This window comes from Ranitomeya imitator, chromosome 6 (assembly GCF_032444005.1).
Source record: "Ranitomeya imitator isolate aRanImi1 chromosome 6, aRanImi1.pri, whole genome shotgun sequence".
NCBI classification, from domain to species: Eukaryota; Metazoa; Chordata; class Amphibia; order Anura; family Dendrobatidae; genus Ranitomeya; species Ranitomeya imitator.
This window is the reverse complement of record NC_091287.1, coordinates 199,992,529-200,016,810: the sequence shown is the minus strand read 5'-3', so window position 1 is coordinate 200,016,810 and position 24,282 is coordinate 199,992,529. Positions and strand designations below refer to the sequence as shown.

The window sequence follows — 24,282 nt, the reverse complement described above, 5'->3', positions numbered from 1 at the left end:
TTGAAAGGGAGATCTTGAGATCAAAAGGACTGTCGGAGTCAGTCATCTCAACCATGAAAAAAAGCAGAAAGCCGGTGACCTCGGCTATATACGAGAAGATTTGGAAGACATTTTGTGCACAGACCAATACTCCAATATCCGTTCTCCAGGAACCAGATATTCCTCAAATCTTAAATTTCCTCCAAACAGGTTTTGATATGGGCTTGAGGCCTAGTACGCTAAAGGTACAAATCTCAGCTTTAACTGCCTTTTATGATTATCCACTAGCAAATCATCCCTGGATAGTGAGATACATCAAAGCTATGCAACGTATCAGACCAACAATACGAAGCTCAGTACCCGCATGAAACCTCACCTTGGTACTAAATGAGCTACGGAAAGCTCCATACGAGCCACTTGATCAGGCAGACCTAAAGTCTGTAACATTCAAGACTGTCTTCCTGGTCGCAATAACGTCAGCAAGGCGAATAGGCGAAATTCAAGCCCTGTCCATAACAGATCCATACTTAAAGATACAAGAAGATTGCATCGTTCTAAAGTTGGATCCTTCATTTCTTCCAAAAGTTGTGACGGACTTTCACAGAAACCAGGAAATAATTTTTGCCTACGTTCTATCAGAACTACAATAATGATGAAGAACGTTCTCTCCATTCCCTGGATGTTAAGAGAACAGTATTGCAGTATCTAAAACTTACAGACAGCTGGAGAATTGATTCAAACCTCTTTATCCAGATCAGAGGCGTAGCTAGGGGTTCAGCCCAGGGGGGGCGAGACATCTGAGTGGGCCCCTAACCTCTGATTACAACTATGGTGATGCACCCTAATAGTGGACGTAGGAGAACGTCAGCAGATGATCCTGCTGCAACTAAAAAAAAAAAACATCTCCACAAGACCAATACTGATATTACCGCCATATTGTGACCATATAGGGGTAGATACCAGTCCTACAAAGCATACAAGTGATTACAGCACAGTTACAGATAATGTCTTACCGCTGACGTTCTTTCTGATGGAATCGTTCACTTTTCCCGCCTTTTCCATCTGGTCCAGACCGACATGACAACTTCTTCCACCCAGGACTTGTCTGCAGAGAATACAACAAAGACACATTTCACTTCTCATATTCCAGCACCATCATCATCTATTCCCAACCTGCACAAACTCCTCATCCTGCTGATACCCCAATACTGAGCCTCTGCTGCCGTATGTGTCCCTATTACTGCACCTGATACCCCAATACTGAGCCGCTGCTGCCGTATGTGTCCCTATTACTGCACCTGATACCACAATACTGAGCCGCTGCTGCCGTATGTGTCCCTATTACTGCACCCGATACCCCAATACTGAGCCGCTGCTGCCGTATGTGTCCCTATTACTGCACCTGATACCCCAATACTGAGCCGCTGCTGCCATATGTGTCCCTATTACTGCACCTGATATCCCAATACTGAGCTGCTGCTGCCGTATGTGACCCTATTACTGCACCTGATACCCCAATACTGAGCCGCTGCTGCCGTATGTTTCCCTATTACTGCACCTGATACCCCAATACTGAGCCGCTGCTGCCGTATGTGACCCTATTACTGCACCTGATATCCCAATACTGAGCCACTGCTGCCGTATGTGTCCCTATTACTGCACCTGATACCCCAATACTGAGCCGCTGCTGCCGTATGTTTCCCTATTACTGCACTAGGCACTGAGATTTATGACGGAGTATATTGTCCAGCCACGTAGTATATTGCCCAGCCACGTAGTATATTGCCCAGCCACGTAGTATATTGCCCAGCCACATAGTATATTGCCCAGCACAGAGCCACGTGGTATGGAGACTTAAAAAACAAATAAACATATACTCACCTTCTGAAGGCCCATTGGAAGTCCTGCTATACTCACCCTCCGCCGCCTTTCCCGCTCCTATGGACGCTCCCGGGATCGCGCCATTGCAAGCGCACGCTTCCGGTCCCAGGGCTGGTGTGAGCAGGACCTATGATGACGTCGCGGTCACATGACTGTGACATCACGGCAGGTCCTTGTCGCACACCAGCCCTGGGAGCGAAAGCTGCCGCTGGCAATGGCGCGATCCTGGGAGCGTCCAGAGGAGCGGGAAAGGCGGCGGAGGGTGAGTATAGCAGTTTTTTTTATTTTTTTTTATTTTTAACATGACATTTTTACTATTGATGCTGCATAGGCAGCTTCAATAGTAAATAGTTGGGGACACACAGGGTTAATAGCAGCGGTAACGGAGTGCGTTACACCGCGGGCCGTTACCGCTGCCATTAACCCTGTGTGAGCGTTGAGTGGAGGGGATTATGGAGCGGGCGCCAGGCAGTGAGTGCAGGGGAGTAGGGGAGGGACTGATCGGACTGTGGCCGTCGCTGATTGGTCGCGGCAGCCATGACAGGCAGCTGCCGAGACCAATCAGCGAATGAATAACTGTGACAGGACAGACAGACGGAAGTGACCCTTACACAAATATATATATATATATATATATATATATATATATATACACACTGACAAGACTGGTCAGTAATGTGCACTCATAGAAGTGACCCTGGCTGCAGGACCCCACACATGAGGATATTTGACTCTTTCCCATATATGGTGTATATAGGTAAGAGACATACCATATATCCTCTTCTGTGGGGTCCTGCAGCCAGGGTCACGTCTATGAGTGCACATTACTGACCATAAACCTTCAGTGCCTTAGAAACTGCAGATACAGCACAGGAATCCTGCTGGGTGTTATCAGGAGAGCAGCAGATAGAGTATAAGTGTGAGCTGCTGTACTTACACCTCTGTGTCCTGTCCTGCTCCTCTCTCACTTCTTCCTGTAGGCTCTGCAGAAGCCATGGCATGCCCAGTACTCAGCCTCCAATGTGGGCGTGTCTAAAGTATAAGCTGAAGGCAGCTGTCAGGACCAGTGCGTGCCGTGTATCAGCATGGGGAGGGGCTTTGGGGAATATGTTCCTCTCTCTTCAGCCACTGCCCGCGGTAGTGCAGGAGATCATATCTCCCTCTTCTCTACCGCGGGCAGTGCACGCTGATATAATTAAGTGTAGCATAGCTCCAGGTGGGCCCCCTCTGAGCTCTGGGCCCGGGGCGACCGCACCCTCTGCCCCCCTGCTAGCTACGCTACTGATCAAGATGTCTGGGAAGAATAGAGGCAAAAAAGCCTCAAAAGTGACTCTGGCCAGATGGATTAAATCTACCATTTGCGCTGCGTATACTTCAGCTGGTGAATCTCCTCCAGATCACCTAAAAGCCCACTCTCTGAGAGCAATATCTGCTTCATGGGCAGAGAGTGCGGGTGCATCCATGGACCAAATTTGCCGGGCGGCAACTTGGTCTAGCTCAAATACCTTTTGCAAACACTACAAGCTGGACGTTCTGTCAAATCAACAGACTGGCTTTGGGAGGAAAGTCCTCCAAGCTGTAATCGCGCCCTAAATAGAAGTTATTTGGTATTTCTCCTGTGGTGCTGTCATGAGGGACGACCTAGAAACTAGGAGTTAGTCATACCGGTAACGGTATTTCCAGGAGTCCATCATGACAGCACCCATTATTTACCCTCCCTTGAATTCCTGTCTGATGTGTGATATAAACATGTATAGAGAGGAAGTTCAATAAAATTGCGTTGTATCCATCCTGGTGGGATACTTTGTAAAATCACTGAACGGTGGAGGCGGGGAGGGGCTTTTTAACCTCTTCTGTGTTCCTGTCCCTATCAAGGATATGAAGAGCAACCTCCTGTGGTGCTGTCATGATGGACTCCTGGAAATACCGTTACCGGTATGACTAACTCCTAGTTTTTTTTTTTTTTTATTCTTATCTTTACAGGTGAAAGCGTTTGCAATCGGTGGCGGTCACTCAGGGATTGCTACAGGAGGGAGTTTAACCTGGAGATGCAGGCCCCAAGTGGCTCAGCAGGAAGAAGGACCCGTTACAAATATGGCCCGGCCCTGTCCTTGCTCAGGGAAACTATGCTGAGTAGAACGTAAGTATTCAACATCCCATTGACTAAATCACCATGTTTACCTGTCTAACTTTTTTTTGGTTTCAGTCAGGGCTTTTTCATATCAATATATTGTTTTTTTTCCCTATGTCACAGCACCATCTGCAGCCATTGGGCGCCTGCATCAACCTTGGATTCCTCTGGAGCGATCTCTCAGGAGTCTGCCACTGAGGGCCACGTCGGTAGACCCCTCTGACCCCTCGTCTGACCCTTCCGGTACCTCTGCCCCATCCATTTCCGCCGCTACCAGCACTGGAGCATCAGCGCAGCCTTCGTTACTTGAAGCTGCTAGTGACGCGTTAGCGTTCCCTTTACCCCACCCCTCTGATCCTGCGACCTCTAGACCACCATTAGGTTTGTGGCGGCAGCGACAGAGGGGTCAGGAAAGGAGCTATGCTCCTGAGTTCTTGCATCTGAATGCATCCTTCCAAAGCTCTTTCAAGATTTTGGGAGAGCAAGTGACTGCTGGGTTCAACATGGTGCAAACACGAATCAGTAAACACAGCAGTCGCTTGGATAGGCTGCATTCAGATGCAAGTCAAGCTCCACCAAACCTTTTTTTTCAATCCATGCTCAGGAGCATGGAAAAGCTGACTCTTGACCAGCAGATGCGGGTAATGCACAGCTGCCATGGTGCTCTAGTGCAGGTCATGTTAGAAACCCAAAATCCCACACCTCCCCACACAGCCACTACAACTTTCCAACCCCAGTCCCAATTCCAACCCCAGTCCCAAAACCAAACCCAGTCCCAATTCCCATCCCGACCCCGAATCACAATGTCTTCCCCAATGTTTTCTTCCTTGTCAGGCTTTCCTTCCCCGTTTAGTATTCCACCTACCCCAACACCCCCCTCCCCTGCTCAGCCTGATGTTTTTTCACCCCCTTCCACTACACCCCAACCCAGTAGGCTTTCCCCACCTATCGACGTGGTCCAAACTTCCAGCCCCTCCGCTAGTATCTCCACCCCACACTTTACCGACCTGTGATTTTTTTTTTTTTTTTTTTTTTTTTTTTTTTGGGGGGGGGCGGTTTGTATTGGTATGTTAAAAAAAATGGTTTGTTTAATATGTATGTAATCATTTTCAAAAAAATTAGAAAAAAAAGGTTTAACACAATTTTATGAAAGAAAAGGATTCATGTTTTGAGAAAAAAATCACAACAAATTTTAAATAAAATAAATTTTGGTTTAAAGTCAAGTATTTGTTTCAGTGCATTCATTTAGGTATAAGCTGGTATGGTAACAAACAAAAGGTAAACAAATTACACACCACACGTTGAAAGGTATAACATATTTGGTTTATTACCAAGAATACCACACTTTTGGAAACTAATTAATAAAACTTGGTGTCACTAAAACCACTTTGTACACAAACATAAATCACCGAGACAAGAAATAAAGATCTCACACTACGTTGTCTTGCCATGGCACTCTGCCTACAGGTGAAACAAAATACTCTGCAAAGTGGTCCCTCATTCTGGTAACAGAACCTGTGGAGCGAACAGCTCTTGTTAAGCGGTAGTTGAATGCTCTTTGTGTTCTGGTCAAGTTTCTGCTTGCATATGGTTTGAGTAGGTGTAGCGATAACTGGAAAGCCTCATCACCAACACATAAATATGGCATAGCTGGTCCAGTTGTTCCCGGGAGTGGTCTGGCTGGTGGAAACTCATACGTATCTCCATACACACAAAGGCCCATCGGAGACGTTTTGAAGACTTGGGAGTCGTTGGACCGGCCATAGGCTCCAATGTCCACAGCCAGGAATTTGCAGTTGGCATCTGCTATGGTCATGAGTACTATTGAAAAGTACTTCTTGTAGTACTCTGAGCCTGATCCTGCCAGTTTTGCTATTCGAATGTGTTTCCCATCTATGGCACCCACACAATTTGGGAAATGGCAACATTTCTCAAAAAGTTCTGCACTCTGCAGCTAGATGTCCTTTGTCGGTTGTGGAATGTAGTCCTGGTACAAGGTATCCCAGATAGCCAAACAGGTCTCTTTCACAATTCCGGAAATTGTAGATACTCCAAGGCGGAACTGGTAATGGAGAGAAGTTAAGGTACCTTCACACATAATGATTTCGTTAACGATATTGTTGCTTTTTGTGACATTGCAACGATATCGTTAACGAAATTGTTATGCGTGACAGCAACCAACGATCAGGATCAGGACCTTTATTTGGTCGCTGATCACCCGCTGTCATCGCTGGATTGGCGTGTGTGACGCCGATCCAGCGATGTGTTCACTGGTAACCAGGGTAAATATCGGGTTACTAAGCGCAGGGCCGCGCTTAGTAACCCGATATTTACACTGGTTACCATTGTAAATGTAAAAAAAAAACAACAAAAAAACACTACATACTTACATTCCGGTGTCTGTCACGTCCCTCGCCGTCAGCTTCCCGCACTGACTGTGAGCGCCGGCCGTAAAGCACAACGGTGACGTCACCGCTGTGCTCTGCTTTACGGCCGGCGCTCACAGTCAGTGCGGGAAGCTGACGGCGAGGGACGTGACAGACACCGGAATGTAAGTATGTAGTGTTTTTTTTACATTTACAATGGTAACCAGGGTAAACATCGGGTTACTAAGCGCTTAGTAACCTGATGTTTACCCTGGTTACCTGGGGACTTCGGCATCGTTGGTTGCTGGAGAGCTGTCTGTGTGACAGCTCTCCAGCGACCACACAACGACTTACCAACGATCACGGCCAGGTCGTATCGCTGGTCGTGATCGTTGGTAAATCGTTTAGTGTAACGGTACCTTTAGGGATTCTCCTGTAGCCAGGAATCTGTGAAAAACAAATAAAAATGTTAGTAAAAATTGCAAAGACCAACATAACATTTTCAAGCAATTTCCACAAATATCCTTTTTTTTTTTAAGTTTAAAAAAATGGCACAGAGGACTTTTTTTTTTCTGCTGTGACGCACATTACAACCAGCATTTTAACATCTGTGCATCCCTATTGTGGAGCAGGTGTAAAACACTGGAATGGTCACAAACAATAAAAAAAATTGACATGCTGCTGAAAATGCAACGCAATGTTTCAGCGCAGTATTTTCTGCAGCATGTTCACTGCTGCTGATGTTTCCTATAGGTTAAAACATGTGTACATGACATTAAATATGAGCAATGATATAAAAAAAAAAAAGCTTACCGCAATGTCACCATCAGCCGCTCCGCCGGTGCGATGGATAACCTCATGCGTGTGTCCTGCCTTCTGATGACATCCCCAACTTTTTCCAGCAACAAATCAAAATACTCCTGCCTCATCCGGACATAATTAACAAATTTGTCTGGGTTCTGCCGCAACTCCATGTACAGAGTAGAATAGACGCCCCGGGTCATCCGCAGTGCATTTATTGGATGAATCCATAGTCGGCGACGTCGCTGCAGAAGCATCCTCCGTCTTGCTGCTTCCTCTTTCTCCCGAACTATAATATCCAGCCGATTAGTCTAAAAAATCACATCAGTTACCACGTTCGCAACCCTCACAAGCACTCCTTCCATCTCCATCTCTGCCACTTTCTATAAACCCTTTCCCTATTTTCCAGTAGCCAATCACATTAGGAGACTCCCATTTTTAGGAAGGGAAAATGGATGGTAAAAACGGATGCAACGGATCAGTGTTTTGACGGATTTGCGACGGATCTGTCGAAATACTGTATGCGTTGCATCCGGTTTTCACTATTTTTGAAAAATATTGAAAATGTGGCAACGTATTTTGACGGCTGCGAGACGACGTTAGTGTGAAAGTAGTCTTAGTCAATGGAGAAAAAACGCATCCTGCAAGCACTTTTGCAGGATGCGTTTTTTCTCCTAAACGACGCATTGCGACGTGCAGTGCATGACGCAAGTGTGAAAGTAGCCTAAGGCTACTTTCACACTAGCGTTTTTCTCCGGGCGTCGAAAAGCGTCGTTTTGGTAAAAAAATGTATCCTGAAAAATCTCCCACAGGATGCGTTTTTTTCCCATAGACTTGCATTAGAGACGCCTTGTCATGCGTTGTGTACGTTTTTGTACGGATGCGTCGGAAAGCCCTGACACGTCGTCTTGAAAAAACGTTGAGTGTAACGTTTTTTATTTGCGCAGTAAAAACGTGTCCTTATTAATGCGTCTTTGGCTACAATGGCGGTCTATGAGCGGCGGATGCGTCGGGACACGTTTTTTGACGGAATGCAGCGCTGCAATCCGTTTTTTTTACACTGAGCATGCTCAGAAGCTGGATTTTGTTGCCAATTTCACCAGACAGCACCCAATCTATATAAACCAGGCCTGAGCCTTCAACCACAGATATGCCAAAGACAGAAGACAGAAGCCAGGAGCCAGCATCTGCCCAGCCTGTGCCAAGCCTGCCAGAAGCCCAGCCTGCCTGCCTGCCAGCCAGCATCTGCCCAGCCTGCCAGCCTGTGCCAAGCCTGCCAGAAGCCAGCCTGCCTGCCAGCCAGCATCTGCCCAGCTTGCCAACCGGTGCCAAGCCTGCCAGAAGCCAGAGGCCTAAAGCTGCATCATTCAAGCGTGAGTATATATACTGCCATACCAGAGCTAAACCTGAACCAGAGCTAAAACCTGAATACAGCCAGAGGCCTGTCATCGTACTGCACCAGCCAGCGTCCTTCAAAGAGTCCTGCTCCAGCCTGAGGCCTGCCCTTGTGAATCCAGTCAGCTGAGCTCCAGCCTGATTCCTGCCATCTTTGTATTTGTCTGTGGGTGTGTGTGTGTGCGTGTCTATTTGTGCCTTGTGCTTTTGGCTGGCTGTGTTATTTTGTGTGTGTGCATGTGCTTGTGTTTGCGTACGGATGTGTGCTTTTGCGTGTGTTCGTGCGTTTTATGCCTGCACATGTGTGCTTTCGTGCATGTGTCTGTGTTCGGGTGCATGCGTCCATGCACGTGTTGTTTTTTTTTTGTACTGTGATGTATTTACCAAGTTGTGAGATTTGTACAGCCTGTGGTTAGTTTGACAGCGTGTGTCAGCATGTGGCAAGCGTGTGTGATCTTTGTTTTACAACATATATTTTTGGTGTTTTATTGCTGAATTAATTTGCATGTGATGTACTTGTATTTAAAAAAAAAAAAAGCGGTATCGCTCCTATTGTGATGATAGAACACTAAAAAAATTTAAAAACAAAAAAAATTTGAATAAAATGTTTATGAAATATCTCTGTTGTATCATTTCACAAAGGTAAATTTGTAAATGGTGTATGTACAAATGTCCACACAGGCAAAACTGTGTTGGTGGTGGGTTATTAAGGTAATCAAGAAGGGAAATGAAATCTGGTTCAGTTGGATCTTTCAAAATCACATATATATTACATTTTGAACTGGTGTGTAGGCCTTTCAAGTTTACCTTTTTTTTTCTTTTTTTTTTTTTGGGGGGGGGGGGGGAGGTGAGGGGTAAATGGTTTGAAAGGTAGCACATACAATACCATTATGGAATTCAGCACAGACTGGAGGGCCTTTTATTTTTTGGGGTGTTTTTTTATCTCAAAACTTTCGCAGGTGGCCTGCATGAACACTGCAGAGCCGAGGCCCAACCACCTAGGATCACCGCCCACCAGGGACGACAGCCGCCCGGAAGGGACCCAGGGACCACAGCCGCTTTGACAATGTAAGTATAAAGTCCCCACAACTACAGCTTCAATTTGAATGTGTATAGTAGATTACAAGGGTTTTTGTACTTGCAGAGCCAACTGGGACCAGTGCCGAAGCCCACACACCCACCTAGAATCACCGCCAACCAGGGACCACAGCCGCCCGGAAGGGACCCAGGGACCACAGCCGCTTTGCTGATGTAAGTATGAAAGTCCCCTCAACTACAGCTTCAATTTGAATGTGTATAGTAGATTACAAGGGTTTTTCTACTTGCAGATCCAACTGGGACAGAAATACACAGGTCACGAACGATGTCTTCTTCTGAGAGCCCTTCTCCACAGCGGGAGCGTTTTGCGGTAATTATCGATGTTTACATACAGTCATGGCCAAAAGTATTGACACCCCTGCAATTCTGTCGGATAATACTCATTTTCTTCCTGAAAATGATTGCAAACACAAAATATTTGCTATTATTATATTCATTTAATTTGTCTTAAATGAAAAACCACAAAAGAGAATGAAGCAAAAAGCAAAACATTGAACATTTCACACAAAACTCCAAAAATGGGCCAGACAAAAGTATTGGCACCCTCACTCTAATACTTGCTTGCACAACCTTTAGCCAAAATAACTGCGACCAACCGCTTCCGGTAACCATCAATGAGTTTCTTACAATGCGCTGCTGGAATTTAAGACCATTCCTCTTTGGCAAACTGCTCCAGGTCCCTGATATTTGAAGGGTGCCTTCTCCAAACTGCCATTTTTAGATCTCTCCACAGGTGATCTATGGGATTCAGGTCTGTACTCATTGCTGGCCACATTAGAAGTCTCCAGTGCTTTCTTTCAAACCATTTTCTAGTGCTTTTTGAAGTGTGTTTTGGGTCATTGTCCTGCTGGAAGACCCATGACCTCTGAGGGAGACCCAGCTTTCTCACACTGGGCTCTACATTATGCTGCAAAATTTGTTGGTAGTCTTCAGACTTCATAATGCCATGCACACGGTCAAGCAGTCCATGTTTGACTGTAGAGACCGTGTTCTTTTCTTTGAATGCCTTTTTTTTTTCTCCTGTAAACTCTATGTTGATGCCTTTGCCCAAAAAGCTCTACTTTTGTCTCATCTGACCAGAGAACATTCTTCCAAAACGTTTTAGGCTTTTTCAGGTAAGTTTTGGCAAACTCCAGCCTGGCTTTTTTATGTCTCGGGATAAGAAGTGGGGTCTTCCTGTGTCTCCTACAAAACAGTCCCTTTTCATTCAGATGCCGACGGATAGTACGGGTTGACACTGTTGTACCCTCGGACTGCAGGGCAGTTTGAACTTGATTAGATGTTAGTCAAGGTTCTTTATCCAACATCCGCACAATCTTGCGTTGAAATCTATTGTCAATTTTTCTTTTCCATCCACATCTAGGGAGGTTAGCCACAGTGCCATGGGCTTTAAACTTCTTGATGACACTGCGCACGGTAGTCACAGGAACATTCAGGTCTTTGGAGATGGACTTGTAGCCTTGAGATTACTCATGCTTCCTCACAATTTGGTTTCTCAAGTCCTCAGACAATTCTTTGGTCTTCTTTCTTTTCTCCATGCAAAATGTGGTACACACAAGGACACAGGACAGAGGTTGAGTCAACTTTAATCCATGTCAACTGGCTGCAAGTGTGATTTAGTTATTGCCAACACCTGTTAGGTGCCACAGGTAAGTTACAGATGCTGTTAATTGCACAAATTAGAGAAGCATCACATGATTTTTCGAACAGTGCCAATACTTTTGTCCACCCCCTTTTTTATGTTTGGTGTGGAATTATACCCAATTTGGCTTTAGGACAATTCTTTTTGTGTTTTTTCATTTAAGACAAATTAAATGAAGATAATAATACCAAATAATGTGTTTGCAATCATTTTCAGGAAGAAAATGACTATTATCTGACTGAATTGCAGGGTTGTCAATACTTTTGGCCATGACTGTATGTTGTAGCTGCACGTAACATGTTTTCTTATCACTATATGCCTTTATTCTTTTTCACAGGAAGCTGAATCTGCTGAGGGACTCTCAGAAGAAGACGAGAGGGGTGGAGAAACACAAGGAGAGGGCGCACAGAGTGTAAGTTTTGTCGAAACAGCTTCACGCATCACTGAGCAACCAACACATATAAACCATGACATACATAACAGTACACATACAACATATGCATAACTTTAACGTAATTCTTTTTAATGTTTTCCAGTCTGCTGCACGGGAAGATCCTCTCAGGCGCTCCCGGAGCCGACGTTCTCGTGGCCGCGGTCGCCGTCAGGTGTGTTTTTTTTTTTTAGCGTCTATTACAATCTTTTTTGGATTCAGTGTAGTAATGTTCTTTTTATGTTTTTAAATAAATATCAACAGCGCGCTGCCGATTCAGACACAGAGGACACCATGGGAATTGATGTGGACCGTCTGATTGAGGAGGTCCGCGAACGGCAGCCGCTCTGGCATATGGGTGACCGCCGCCATGCAAACACATATGTGACCCGTCGGCTTTGGAAGTATGCCAGAATGTTTTGTCAAGGTGGGAGGACCTTGATCCAAGCCAGCAGACTCAAGAATGTAAAGTATGAACTTTACAGTTATGTTTTGAACAGAATGAAATGCGTTATAACTTACTTGATTGTATTCTTGTCTTTACAGGTGCAAGGGTTAGGAAGCGGTGGCGGTCACTCAGAGATCGCTACAAGAGGGACTTCAACAAGGAGATGCAGGCACCGAGTGGCTCAGGACGCCGAAGGACTACATACAAACATGGGCCGGCCCTTTCCTTCCTCCGTGAGAGTATGCTGCAAAGAGTGTAAGTATTCAACAGGGCATCGAATGACCAATTGTACTTTCCTTGTTTGGTTTCAGTCAGGGCTTTGCCTCAAATCAATATTGTTATTTGTTGTCTATTTCACAGAACCTTCTCCAGCCACCGGGCGCCTGCAACAACCTCGGACCCCTCTGTAGCGATCTCTCAGGAGTCCGTCACCGAGGGCCACGTCGGTAGGCCACATCCCTCTGACCCATCTGGCCCTTACGGTACCTCTACCCCATCCACATCCCAAGCCACCAGCGGTGGAGCAGCATCGCAGCCCTCGTTACTGGAATCTGCTGGTACAGATGTAGCGTTCCCTTTACCACACCTCTCTGATCCTGCCACCTCTAGACCACTGTTAGGTTCGTGGCGGCAGCGACAGAGGGGTCCGGAAAGGAGCTATGCTCCTGAGTTCTTGCATCTGAATGCATCCTTTCAAAACTCTTTCAAGATTTTGGGAGAGCAAGTGACTGCTGGTTTCAGCATGGTGCAAGCACGCATCAGTGAAACCTACACTGAAACCAGCAGTCGCTTGGATAGGCTGCATTCAGATGTAAGTCAATCACCGGCCAACCTTTTTTTCCAATCAATGCTCAGGAGCATGGAAAAGCTATCTCTTGACCAGCAGATGCAGGTAATGCACGACTGCCATGCTGCTCTACTGCGGGTCATGAGCCACACTCCCACACCTCCCCACACTTCCACTAGAAATTTACCACCCCAGTCCCAATACCAACCCCAGTCCCAATACCAAACCCTGTCCCAATTACCATCCCGACCTCCAATCACAATGTCTTCCCTGATGTTTTCCTCGTCTAGCTTTCCTTCCCCGTTTACTCTTCCTACCCCTAGCCCTACAACACCCTCCCCAGCTCGGGCTACTTTTTCTCCCCATCAATCTGCCCCCCAGACGCATTCCCCACCTATCGACGTGGTCCAACATTCCAGCCCCTCCACTAATATCTCCACCCAAAATTTTATAGATTTGTAATTTTGTGTTATGTTGCTTTGTTGTTGTTTAAAAGTTTTTGTGGAAGAAAAAAAAAAAGTTAAATAAAAAAAAGGGAAAAAAAAATGTGACACTTTACCATAAAAAATTTACAAAACAAAAAATGCAAAAAAAAAAAAAAAAGGTTGACACTATTTGGTCAGTCAACCAACCTATCTTTTCAAATGTTTGTTATAAATTTTATGTTTCAATAAATTGTTTTTGTTTGAAAAAATAATTGCTTATGGTTGATTCATTTGATATGTTAAGGATTGTACATAAAAACACACCACACGTTTGAACGTATAAACATTGGATTTATTACACCACATATACCCAAGTGTATTCTACTAATTATGAAGTTGGTGGTAATAAAAAAAACTTAATACACAAACATTAAGCAACAAGAACTGAAATTAAAGTTCACACAATGTTATCTTGCCAGGGCACCATACCCACAGGTGAAACAAAATACTCAGCAAAGTTGTCCCTCATTCTGGTAACAGTACCGGCAGAACGTACAGAGCTGCTGTGGCAATCCCACAGGTTGGTCTCCAAATCCTCATCATCCACGGAAACGGGCTCCTTGGAAAGTACATAGTTATGGAGGACCACACAGGCCTTCACAACCTCATCCACAGTTCGTATGTGCAGAGATATGGTGGTGAGCAGTACGCGCCACTTTGCAGTCAGAATGCCAAATGCACACTCCACCACTCTACGCGCTCTAGTTAAGCGATAATTGAACACTTTTTTCGTTCTTGTCAAGTTTCGGCTTGAGTACGGTTTGAGGAGGTGTGGGGACAACTGAAAGGCCTCATCACCCACACAGACATACGGCATAGGTTTTCCTGTTGTTCCCGAGAGTGGTCTAGCAGGTGGAAAGTCGTATGTATCGCCATACAAACACCGGCCCATCGGTGAAGTTTTAAACACTTGGGAGTCGTTGGACCGTCCATAGGCTCCAATGTCAACAGCCAGAAATTTGCAGTTAGCATCCGCTATGGCCATTAGTACGATAGAAAAGTACTTCTTGTAGTTGTAGTACTCAGAGCCTGTTCCTGCCGGTTTTGCTATACGGATGTGTTTTCCGTCGATTGCCCCTAAGCAATTAGGGAAATGGCACACTTTTTCAAACTGTTCTGCACTCTGCAGCCAGATGTCCCTTGTTGGTTCTGGAATGTACTCCGTGTGCAAGGCATCCCATATCGCCTGGCAGCTCACTTTCACAATTCCGGAAATGGTCGATATTCCAAGTCGAAACTGGTAGTGTAGTGACGTTAGAGATTCTCCGGTAGCCAAGAATCTGTGAAAAAGCAAAAGAAAAGTTAGAAAAGATTGTCAAGACAGCTAATGACATTTGAAAGCAATTTAAATAAATATATGTATTTTTTTTAACCAATTTAAAAATGCCCCTTTTTTTTTTGGGGGGGGGGGTGAGGATGCTTCAGTGCACATTAAACATCAACATTTTTACATCTCTGCATACATGGGCCCATACACGGTAAATATTTACATGGTCCAGAAAATGCAACGCTGTGTACAGCGCTGTATTTTGGGGACCATGTTCACTGCTGATGTTGGTTTCTATTCGTTAAAAAATGATGGCATGACATTACATATGAGCAATTTGTTATAAAAAACAAAAAAAATTACCGCAGGGTGACCATCAGCCGCTGTAATGGCAGACCTCATGCGTGTGTCCTGCCTTTGGATGACATTTAACCAACTTTTTCAAGCAACACATCAAAGTGGTCCTGCCTCATCCGAAGATAATTATAAAATTTCTCTGGGTTCTGCCGTAACTCCATGTACAGGGTAGAATAGACGCCCCGGGTCATCCGCAGTGCGTTAATGGGATGAATCCATAGTCTGCGACGTCGAGGGTGACACATCCACCGTCTTTCTGCTGCCGCCTCCTGATCCCGAACCATGATATCCAGGCGATTGGTCTCAAAAATCACATCGGTAACCACGTTCGCAATCCTCCCAAGCACTCCTTCCATCTCTGCCACTTTCTCTAAACCCTTTCAAAGATGGGCTGTAAAAACTGTCTGTATATACTTTACCATATTTTCCAGTAGCCAATCACATACAAGGAGACTCCCACTTTTAGGTGTGGAAAACAGATCCGTCATAAAAACGGATGAAAAAAACGGAGACAACGGATCCAGTTTTTCAACGGAACCGTCTATCGAATCGCCGACGCATCCGTCGAAATAATGGAAGTGTTGTATCCGTTTTCCTGTTTTTGCGACGCATCCGTCGATGCGTCGCAACGACGCTTTTTGACGCCTGGAGAAAAATGCTAGTGTGAAAGTAGCCTTAGCACGTCCCTCCTGCTTGTGCTGAGCTGTTTAGGGCGAGACGTTTGCAGCAGGTTTTCTCCCACCAGCCAGAAGATGGGAACAGTGTGACTTAGACTCAGCTGATTCTGAAGCTACTTGACAGTGCGGTTTCCCTAGAATCTACAGCACGTTTTGATTTTTATAATTGGGTAATCTAATAACTACTAAACTGTGCAGAGCCAAAACTAAAGCGTGATTATGGCAAAGCGTTCTCTAAATGTAGCCATACTATGCAGAGATGCGTTGTAAACGTACTGCGTGGCAGCTAGTATACTGCGCCTGCAACATTTGCTGTAGCTACTAGCATGAGATAAGAGGCACTTCTCGCGAGATCCGGGTGCCCCCTCAGCAGCAGCCTTCCACTCCCGAGTCCTTTGCTCCACCTACTTATGCATTCGCCGCAGCCGCCTGTTTGTTGTGCGCACGCAGCAGACGTCTTTGTGTTATTGGAGCCCGCAGCTCGGCGAGAGGGACAAGCTTTGATTAGGATTCAGCTGCGCTAGAGCTGGAGGCTGACTATAATCTAGCTGTTATTTCTTGCGGTAAAAATAGCTTTTTATGCCGTTGATTGCGCGCTGACATAATGTCCAGAGAAGACAAAGGGCTGAGCCAGTGAGGTGGGTGGCGACGAAAGTACGATCACTGGCTTTCGTTTCACGCAGCAAACATTCCAGAAGAATGAACAATTCAAGTAATGCCATCCCCTGCTCATCGTCCACCGCTCCCATGAATGCGGCGGGCAGCTCCGGTGAAGCCCTTGAGGATCCAGCCAAGGACTTGACAGACATCGCTGCTTTTTACAGATCTGGTAAGAGCTCTGGGGAGGGCACTGTATCAAGGGTTGTCATGTCACAGGTAAAGCTGGCTGCGCACCCTTGTTCCAGCCATGCTTGGCAGCACGCAGTGCCACTGTCTATATGCTCATTGCTGTCTGATGGTTAGACTATTGCAGCTGTCTCATTGCGACGTGAGAGCACGAGACTGGTAATATCTTCATTATTGTAATGATGTCATGAAACCACAAGACAGTCTACAACAGGCAAGAATTAAAGGATCATGGCGATACATTTTTTAAGGCTTCAATTTTTGCAGGGATGAGAATTGAGTTGCCAGGACGAGGTGCTACTTCAAGAAAAGGTTTTTGAACCTGTACACAACAGCGCAGAAAAAAAATGGAGAGGCAAAAGGGAGGTCCTCCTTCTGGGGTCTGTATCCTAGCCTTTACACTATAGCACAGCCTGGAGAGGAGAGGCCAGAGGGAGGTCCTCCTTCTGGGGTCTGTATCCTAGCCTTTACACTATAGCACAGCCTGGAGTGGAGAGGCCAGAGGCAGGTCCTCCTTCTGGGGTCTGTATCCTAGCCTTTACACTATAGCACAGCCTGGAGTGGAGAGGCCAGAGGCAGGTCCTCCTTCTGGGGTCTGTATCCTAGCCTTTACACTATAGCACAGCCTGGAGAGGAGAGGCCAGAGGGAGGTCCTCCTTCTGGGGTCTGTATCCTAGCCTTTACACTATGGCACAGCCTGGAGTGGAGAGGCCAGAGGCAGGTCCTCCTTCTGGGGTCTGTATCCTAGCCTTTACACTATAGCACAGCCTGGAGAGGAGAGGCCAGAGGGAGGTCCTCCTTCTGGGGTCTGTATCCTAGCCTTTACACTATAGCACAGCCTGGAGAGGAGAGGCCAGAGGCAGGTCCTCCTTCTGGGGTCTGTATCCTAGCCTTTACACTATAGCACAGCCAGGAGAGGCCAGAGGCAGGTCCTCCTTCTGGGGTCTGTATCCTAGCCTTTACACTATAGCACAGCCTGGAGAGGAGAGGCCAGAGGGAGGTCCTCCTTCTGGGGTCTGTATCCTAGCCTTTACACTATAGCACAGCCTGGAGAGGAGAGGCCAGAGGGAGGTCCTCCTTCTGGGGTCTGTATCCTAGCCTGTACACTATAGCACAGCCAGGAGAGGCCAGAGGCAGGTCCTCCTTCTGGGGTCTGTATCCTAGCCTGTACACTATAGCACAGCCTGGAGAGGAGAGGCCAGAGGGAGGTCCTCCTTCTGGGGTCTGTATCCTAGCCTTTACACTATAGCACAGCCAGGAGAGGCCAGAGGCAGGTCCTCCTTCTGGGGTCTGTATCCTAGCCTTTACACTATAGCACAGCCTGGAGAGGAGAGGCCAGAGGGAGGTCCTCCTTCTGGGGTCTGTATCCTAGCCTTTACACTATAGCACAGCCTGGAGTGGAGAGGCCAGAGGCAGGTCCTCCTTCTGGGGTCTGTATCCTAGCCTTTACACTATAGCACAGCCTGGAGAGGAGAGGCCAGAGGGAGGTCCTCCTTCTGGGGTCTGTATCCTAGCCTTTACACTATAGCACAGCCTGGAGTGGAGAGGCCAGAGGCAGGTCCTCCTTCTGGGGTCTGTATCCTAGCCTTTACACTATAGCACAGCCTGGAGTGGAGAGGCCAGAGGCAGGTCCTCCTTCTGGGGTCTGTATCCTAGCCTTTACACTATAGCACAGCCTGGAGAGGAGAGGCCAGAGGGAGGTCCTCCTTCTGGGGTCTGTATCCTAGCCTTTACACTATAGCACAGCCTGGAGTGGAGAGGCCAGAGGCAGGTCCTCCTTCTGGGGTCTGTATCCTAGCCTTTACACTATAGCACAGCCTGGAGAGGAGAGGCCAGAGGGAGGTCCTCCTTCTGGGGTCTGTATCCTAGCCTTTACACTATAGCACAGCCTGGAGAGGAGAGGCCAGAGGCAGGTCCTCCTTCTGGGGTCTGTATCCTAGCCTTTACACTATAGCACAGCCAGGAGAGGCCACAGGCAGGTCCTCCTTCTGGGGTCTGTATCCTAGCCTTTACACTATAGCACAGCCTGGAGAGGAGAGGCCAGAGGGAGGTCCTCCTTCTGGGGTCTGTATCCTAGCCTTTACACTATAGCACAGCCTGGAGAGGAGAGGCCAGAGGGAGGTCCTCCTTCTGGGGTCTGTATCCTAGCCTGTACACTATAGCACAGCCAGGAGAGGCCAGAGGCAGGTCCTCCTTCTGGGGTCTGTATCCTAGCCTGTACACTATAGCACAGCCTGGAGAGGAGAGGCCAGAGGGAGGTCCTCCTTCTGGGGTCTGTATCCTAGCCTTTACACTATAGCACAGCCAGGAGAGGCCAGAGGCAGGTCCTCCTTCTGGGGTCTGTATCCTAGCCTTTACACTATAGCACAGCCTGGAGAGGAGAGGCCAGAGGGAGGTCCTCCTTCTGGGGTCTGTATCCTAGCCTTTACACTATAGCACAGCCAGGAGAGGCCAGAGGCAGGTCCTCCTTCTGGGGTCTGTATCCTAGCCTTTACACTATAGCACAGCCTGGAGAGGAGAGGCCAGAGGGAGGTCCTCCTTCTGGGGTCTGTATCCTAGCCTTTACACTATAGCACAGCCAGGAGAGGCCAGAGGCAGGTCCTCCTTCTGGGGTCTGTATCCTAGCCTTTACACTATGGCACAGCCTGGAGAGGAGAGGCCAGAGGGAGGTCCTCCTTCTGGGGTCTGTATCCTAGCCTTTACACTATAGCACAGCCTGGAGAGGAGAGGCCAGAGGGAGGTCCTCCTTCTGGGGTCTGTATCCTAGCCTTTACACTATAGCACAGCCAGGAGAGGCCAGAGGCAGGTCCTCCTTCTGGGGTCTGTATCCTAGCCTTTACACTATAGCACAGCCTGGAGAGGAGAGGCCAGAGGGAGGGCCTCCTTCTGGGGTCTGTATCCTAGCCTTTACACTATAGCACAGCCTGGAGTGGAGAGGCCAGAGGGAGGTCCTCCTTCTGGGGTCTGTATCCTAGCCTTTACACTATAGCCGGAGGTGTATCTAGGTTTTCTGGTACCTGGGGCAAGAATTCAGTTAGCGAATTTCCCCCACCACCACCACCACCACCAAGGGCATATGCGATTTGCACATTTAGTCATGTACCCACGAGCTCCTCTCCCAAGGCTGGAGCCACACTTGAGAGGAATACGGACGTATGAGAGGCGCAAGAAAAATGGATTGCACACGGACCAATGTTTCTCCATGGCGCAGCTTCCATAAGCCGTATATTTCTCGGCCGTAGTTTACGGGCTGAGAAAATCGCAGCATGCTGCGTTTGTCAGCGTATTCCGAGAAAAATACGCCAATGCAAGTCTATGGGGGGGGGGGGAAGGGGGGGAAGGGGGGGGGGAAGGGGGGGGCGAGAAAAATACGGGTCACACACGGACCAAATGTGTGACTTGTGAGAAATATGCACTGGTGTTCTATAGAAAAGCCGGCAATTCAGTGCGGTGTACAGTAAAATCACACTGAGAGGTTAGAATAAAATAGATAAAAGAAATTTCTACACATAGAATAGGTGTGTATCTCTCTCTCTCTCTATATCTATCTATCTCTATATATATATATATATATATATATATATATATATATATATATATATATATATATATATATATATCTATATCTCCACATCTAGTGGCGACGTTTTAGCTCGCAATGAGCTTTTCTCAAGCTTGAGAAAAGCTCATTGCGAGCTGAAACGTCGCCACAAGATGTGGGTATATTAAACCCTGCACGTTTTTGACATTTGCTATGGAGTGCTGCCTCATTTTTGGATATTTATAAATGTGGATGATCGCTGGACGGATCGTCTAGGGGCTTTGCACCTGAAGTTAAGTATCTCTGTGCTGTTCCTTTTCTTTTTTGATATATATATATATCACAGTACAGACCAAACGTTTGGACACACTTCTCATTTAAAGATTTTTCTGTATTTTCATGACTATGAAAATTGTACATTCACACTGAAGGCATCAAAACTATGAATTAACACATGGAATTACCATATATACTCGAGTATAAGCCGAGATTTTCAGCCCATTTTTTGGGGGGCTGAAAGTCCCCCTCTCGGCTTATACTTGAGTCATATCGAGGGGTCGGCAGGGGAGGGAGAGCGGGGACTTATAGGTAATTATACTTGCCTATATTACTTAATTATACTATAGGTAATTATACTTACCTACTCGTGGTGCGGTCGCTGCGCGTCCCTGCTTCTTCCAGCGCTGCATATTCCTGTACTGAGCGGTCACATGGTACCGCTCATTTCAGTAATGAATATGCGGCTTCACCTCCCATAGGGGTGGAGCCGCATATTCATTACTGTAATGAGCAGTAATGGTGATCGCTCAGTACAGGAAGAATATGCGGCGCCGGGAGAAGCAGGGACTGCACCGCGCCAGGAGCAGGTAAGTATACGGGGAGGGGGAGCGCAGCGCTGCGCGATATTTACCTCTCCTCGTTCCGGTGCAGCTCCGTCATCAGCGTCCTCTGGCAGTGAAGCTCAGGTCAGAGGGCGCGATGACGTTGTCAGTGCGCGCCCTCTGCTGAACGTCAGTGCTGAGGACGGAGCCGCACCCGAACGAGGAGCAGGTGAAAGTGCCGGGGTCCTGAGCGACGGAGAAGTGAGTATATGATTTTTTTTTTTAATTTTTTTTTTTTTATCGCAGCCACAGCATATGGGGCAAGTGACTGTATGGAGCATCTTATGGGGCCATAACCATTGTGCAGCATTATATGGGGCAGTGACTGTATGGAGCATGTGTATCGGGCCATAACCATTGTGCAGCATTATATGGGGCAGTGACTGTATGGAGCATCTGTATGGGGCCATAATGTTTGTGCAGCACTATAAGGGGCGGTGACTGTATGGAGCATCTTATGGGGCCATAACGATTGTGCAGCATTATATGGGGCAAGTGACTGTATGGATCATCTTATGGGGCCATAACGTTTGTGCAGCATTATATTGGGCAAATGTGTCTATGGAGCATCTTATGGGGCCCTTATTACCCTTTATGCAGGATTATATGGGGCATATTTTAATATGGAGCATTTAATGGGGCCCATCAAACTTTATGGAGCATTATATGGGGCTCCTGATTCAATATGGATATTCAAAAACACTTAACCTACTGATGTCTCAATTAATTTTACTTTTATTGGTATCTATTTTTACTTTTGACATTTACCGGTAGCTGCTGCATTTTCCACCCTAGGCTTATACTCGAGTCATTAAGTTTCCCAGTTTTTTGTGGCAAAATTAGGGGGGTCGGCTTAAACTCGAGTATATACGGTATATACTTAACAAAAAAGTGTGAAACAACTGAAAATATGTCTTATATTCTAGGTTCTTCAAAGTAGCCACCTTTTGCTTTGACTGCTTTAATAATAATAATAATAATTTTATTTATATAGCGCCAACATATTCCGCAGCGCTTTACAAATTATAGAGGGGACTTGTACAGACAATAGACTGTAGCATAACAGAAATCACAGTTCAAAATAGATACCAAGGGGAATGGGGGCTCTGCTCGCAAGCTTACAAACTATGAGGAAAAGGGGAGACACAAGAGGTGGATGGTAACAATTGCTTTAGTTATTCGAACCAGCCATAGTGTAAGGTTCAGGTGTTCATGTAACGCTGCATGAACCAGTCAACTGCCTAAGTATGTAGCAGTACAGACACAGAGGGCTAATAACTGCATAAAGTGTATGAGAACATGTTGCGAGGAACCTGATTATGTCTTTGTTTTTTTGAATGGGCCACACAGGGATAGTTAGGTTAATGCGTTGAGGTGGTAGGCCAATCTGAACAAATGAGTTTTTAGGGCACGCTTAAAACTGTGGGGATTAATCGTATTAACCTAGGCAGTGCATTCCAAAGAATCGGCGCAGCACGTGTAAAGTCTTGGAGACGGGAATGGGAGGTTCTGATTATTGAGGATGCTAACCTGAGGTCATTAGTGGAGCGGAGGGCACGGGTAGGGTGGTAGACTGAGACCAGAGAGGAGATGTAGGGTGGTGCTGAGCCATGGAGTGCTTTGTGGATGAGGGTAGTAGTTTTGTACTGGATTCTTGAGTAGATGGGTAACCAGTGTAATGACTGGCACAAGGTAGAGGCATCGGTGTAACGGTTGGTGAGGAATATGATCCTGGCTGCAGCATTCAGGACAGATTGGAGAGGGGAGAGTTTGGTAAGAGGGAGGCCAATTAGTAGAGAGTTACAATAGTCCAGACGACAATGAATAAGTGAAACAGTAAGGGTACCGTCACATTTAGCGACGCTGCAGCGATCTAGACAACGATCCCGATCGCTGCAGCTTCGCTGTGTGGTTGCTGGAGAGCTGTCACACAGCTCTCCAGCAACCAACTATGCGACGTCCCCGGGTAACCAGGGTAAACATCGGGTTACTAAGTGCAGGGCCGCGCTTAGTAACCCGATGGTTACCAGCGTAAACGTAAAAAAAAAACCAAACATTACATACTTACATTCCGGTGTCTGTCCCCCGGCGCTGTGCTTTCCTGCACTATCAGCATCGGCCAGCCGTAAAGCAGAGCGGTGACGTCACCGCTGTGCTTTACGGCTGGCCGGCGCTCACAGCCAGTACAGGAATGCACAGCGCCGGGGACAGACACCGGAATGTAAGTATGTAGTGTTTGGTTTTTTTTTTTTTTACATTTACGCTGGTAACCAGGGTAAACATCGGGTTACTAAGCGTGGCCCTGCGCTTAGTAACCCAATGTTTACCCTGGTTACCAGTGAAGACATCGCTGAATCAGCGTCACACACGCCGATTCAGCGATGTCTGCGGGGAGTCCAGCGACGAAATAAAGTTCTGGATTTTCTGCTCCGACCAACGATGGCACAGCAGGATCCTGATCGCTGCTGCCTGTCAAACTGAACGATATCGCTAGCCAGGACGCTGCAACGTCACGGATCGCTAGCGATATTGTTCAGTGTGAAGGTACCTTAAGAGTTTTTGCAGAGTTGAAAGTAAAGGTACCTTCATACTGAACGATATCGCTAGCGATCCGTGAGGTTGCAGCGTCCTGGCTAGAGGTATCGTTCAGTTTGACAGGCAGCAGCGATCAGGATCCTGCTGTGCCATCGTTGGTCGGAGCAGAAAGTCCAGAACTTTATTTAGTCGCTGGACTCCCACAGACATCGCTGAATCGGCGTGTGTGACGCCGATTCAGCGATGTTTACCCTGGTTATCAGTGTAAATGTAAAAAAAACACACACTACATACTTACATTCCGCTGTCTGTCCCCCGGCGCTGTGCTTTCCTGCACTGGCAGTGAGCGCCGGCTGGCCGTAAAGCACAGCGGTGACGTCACCGCTGTGCTTTACGGCTGGCCCGCGCTGACAGTGCAGGAAAGCACAGTGCCGGGGGACAGACACCGGAATGTAAGTATGTAGTGTTTGTTTTTTTTACATTTACACTGATAACCAGGGTAAACATCGGGTTACTAAGCGCGGCCCTGCGCTTAGTAACCCGATGTTTACCCTGGTTACCAGTGAAGACTTCGCTGAATCGGCGACCAGGGGACCGGCATCGTTGGTCGCTGGAGAGCTGTCTGTGTGACAGCTCTCCAGCGACCAAACAGCGACGCTGCAGCGATCGGGATCGTTGTCTAGATCGCTGCAGCGTCGCTAAATGTGACGGTACCTTAAGAAAAGGGCGAATTCT

General features: G+C 47.0%; 1 protein-coding gene across 1 annotated transcript in view; it reads left to right on the top strand.

Annotated features, from left to right (window-relative positions):
- Positions 1-16,141: 16,141 nt before the first annotated feature.
- Positions 16,142-24,282, top strand: part of TRIO (trio Rho guanine nucleotide exchange factor) — a 2,940,676-nt gene continuing 2,932,535 nt past the window's right edge. The window contains 1 exon segment of the mRNA XM_069730426.1: positions 16,142-16,573. Within this exon segment, the coding sequence (XP_069586527.1) occupies positions 16,444-16,573 (130 nt within the window). The 5' untranslated portion in view covers positions 16,142-16,443.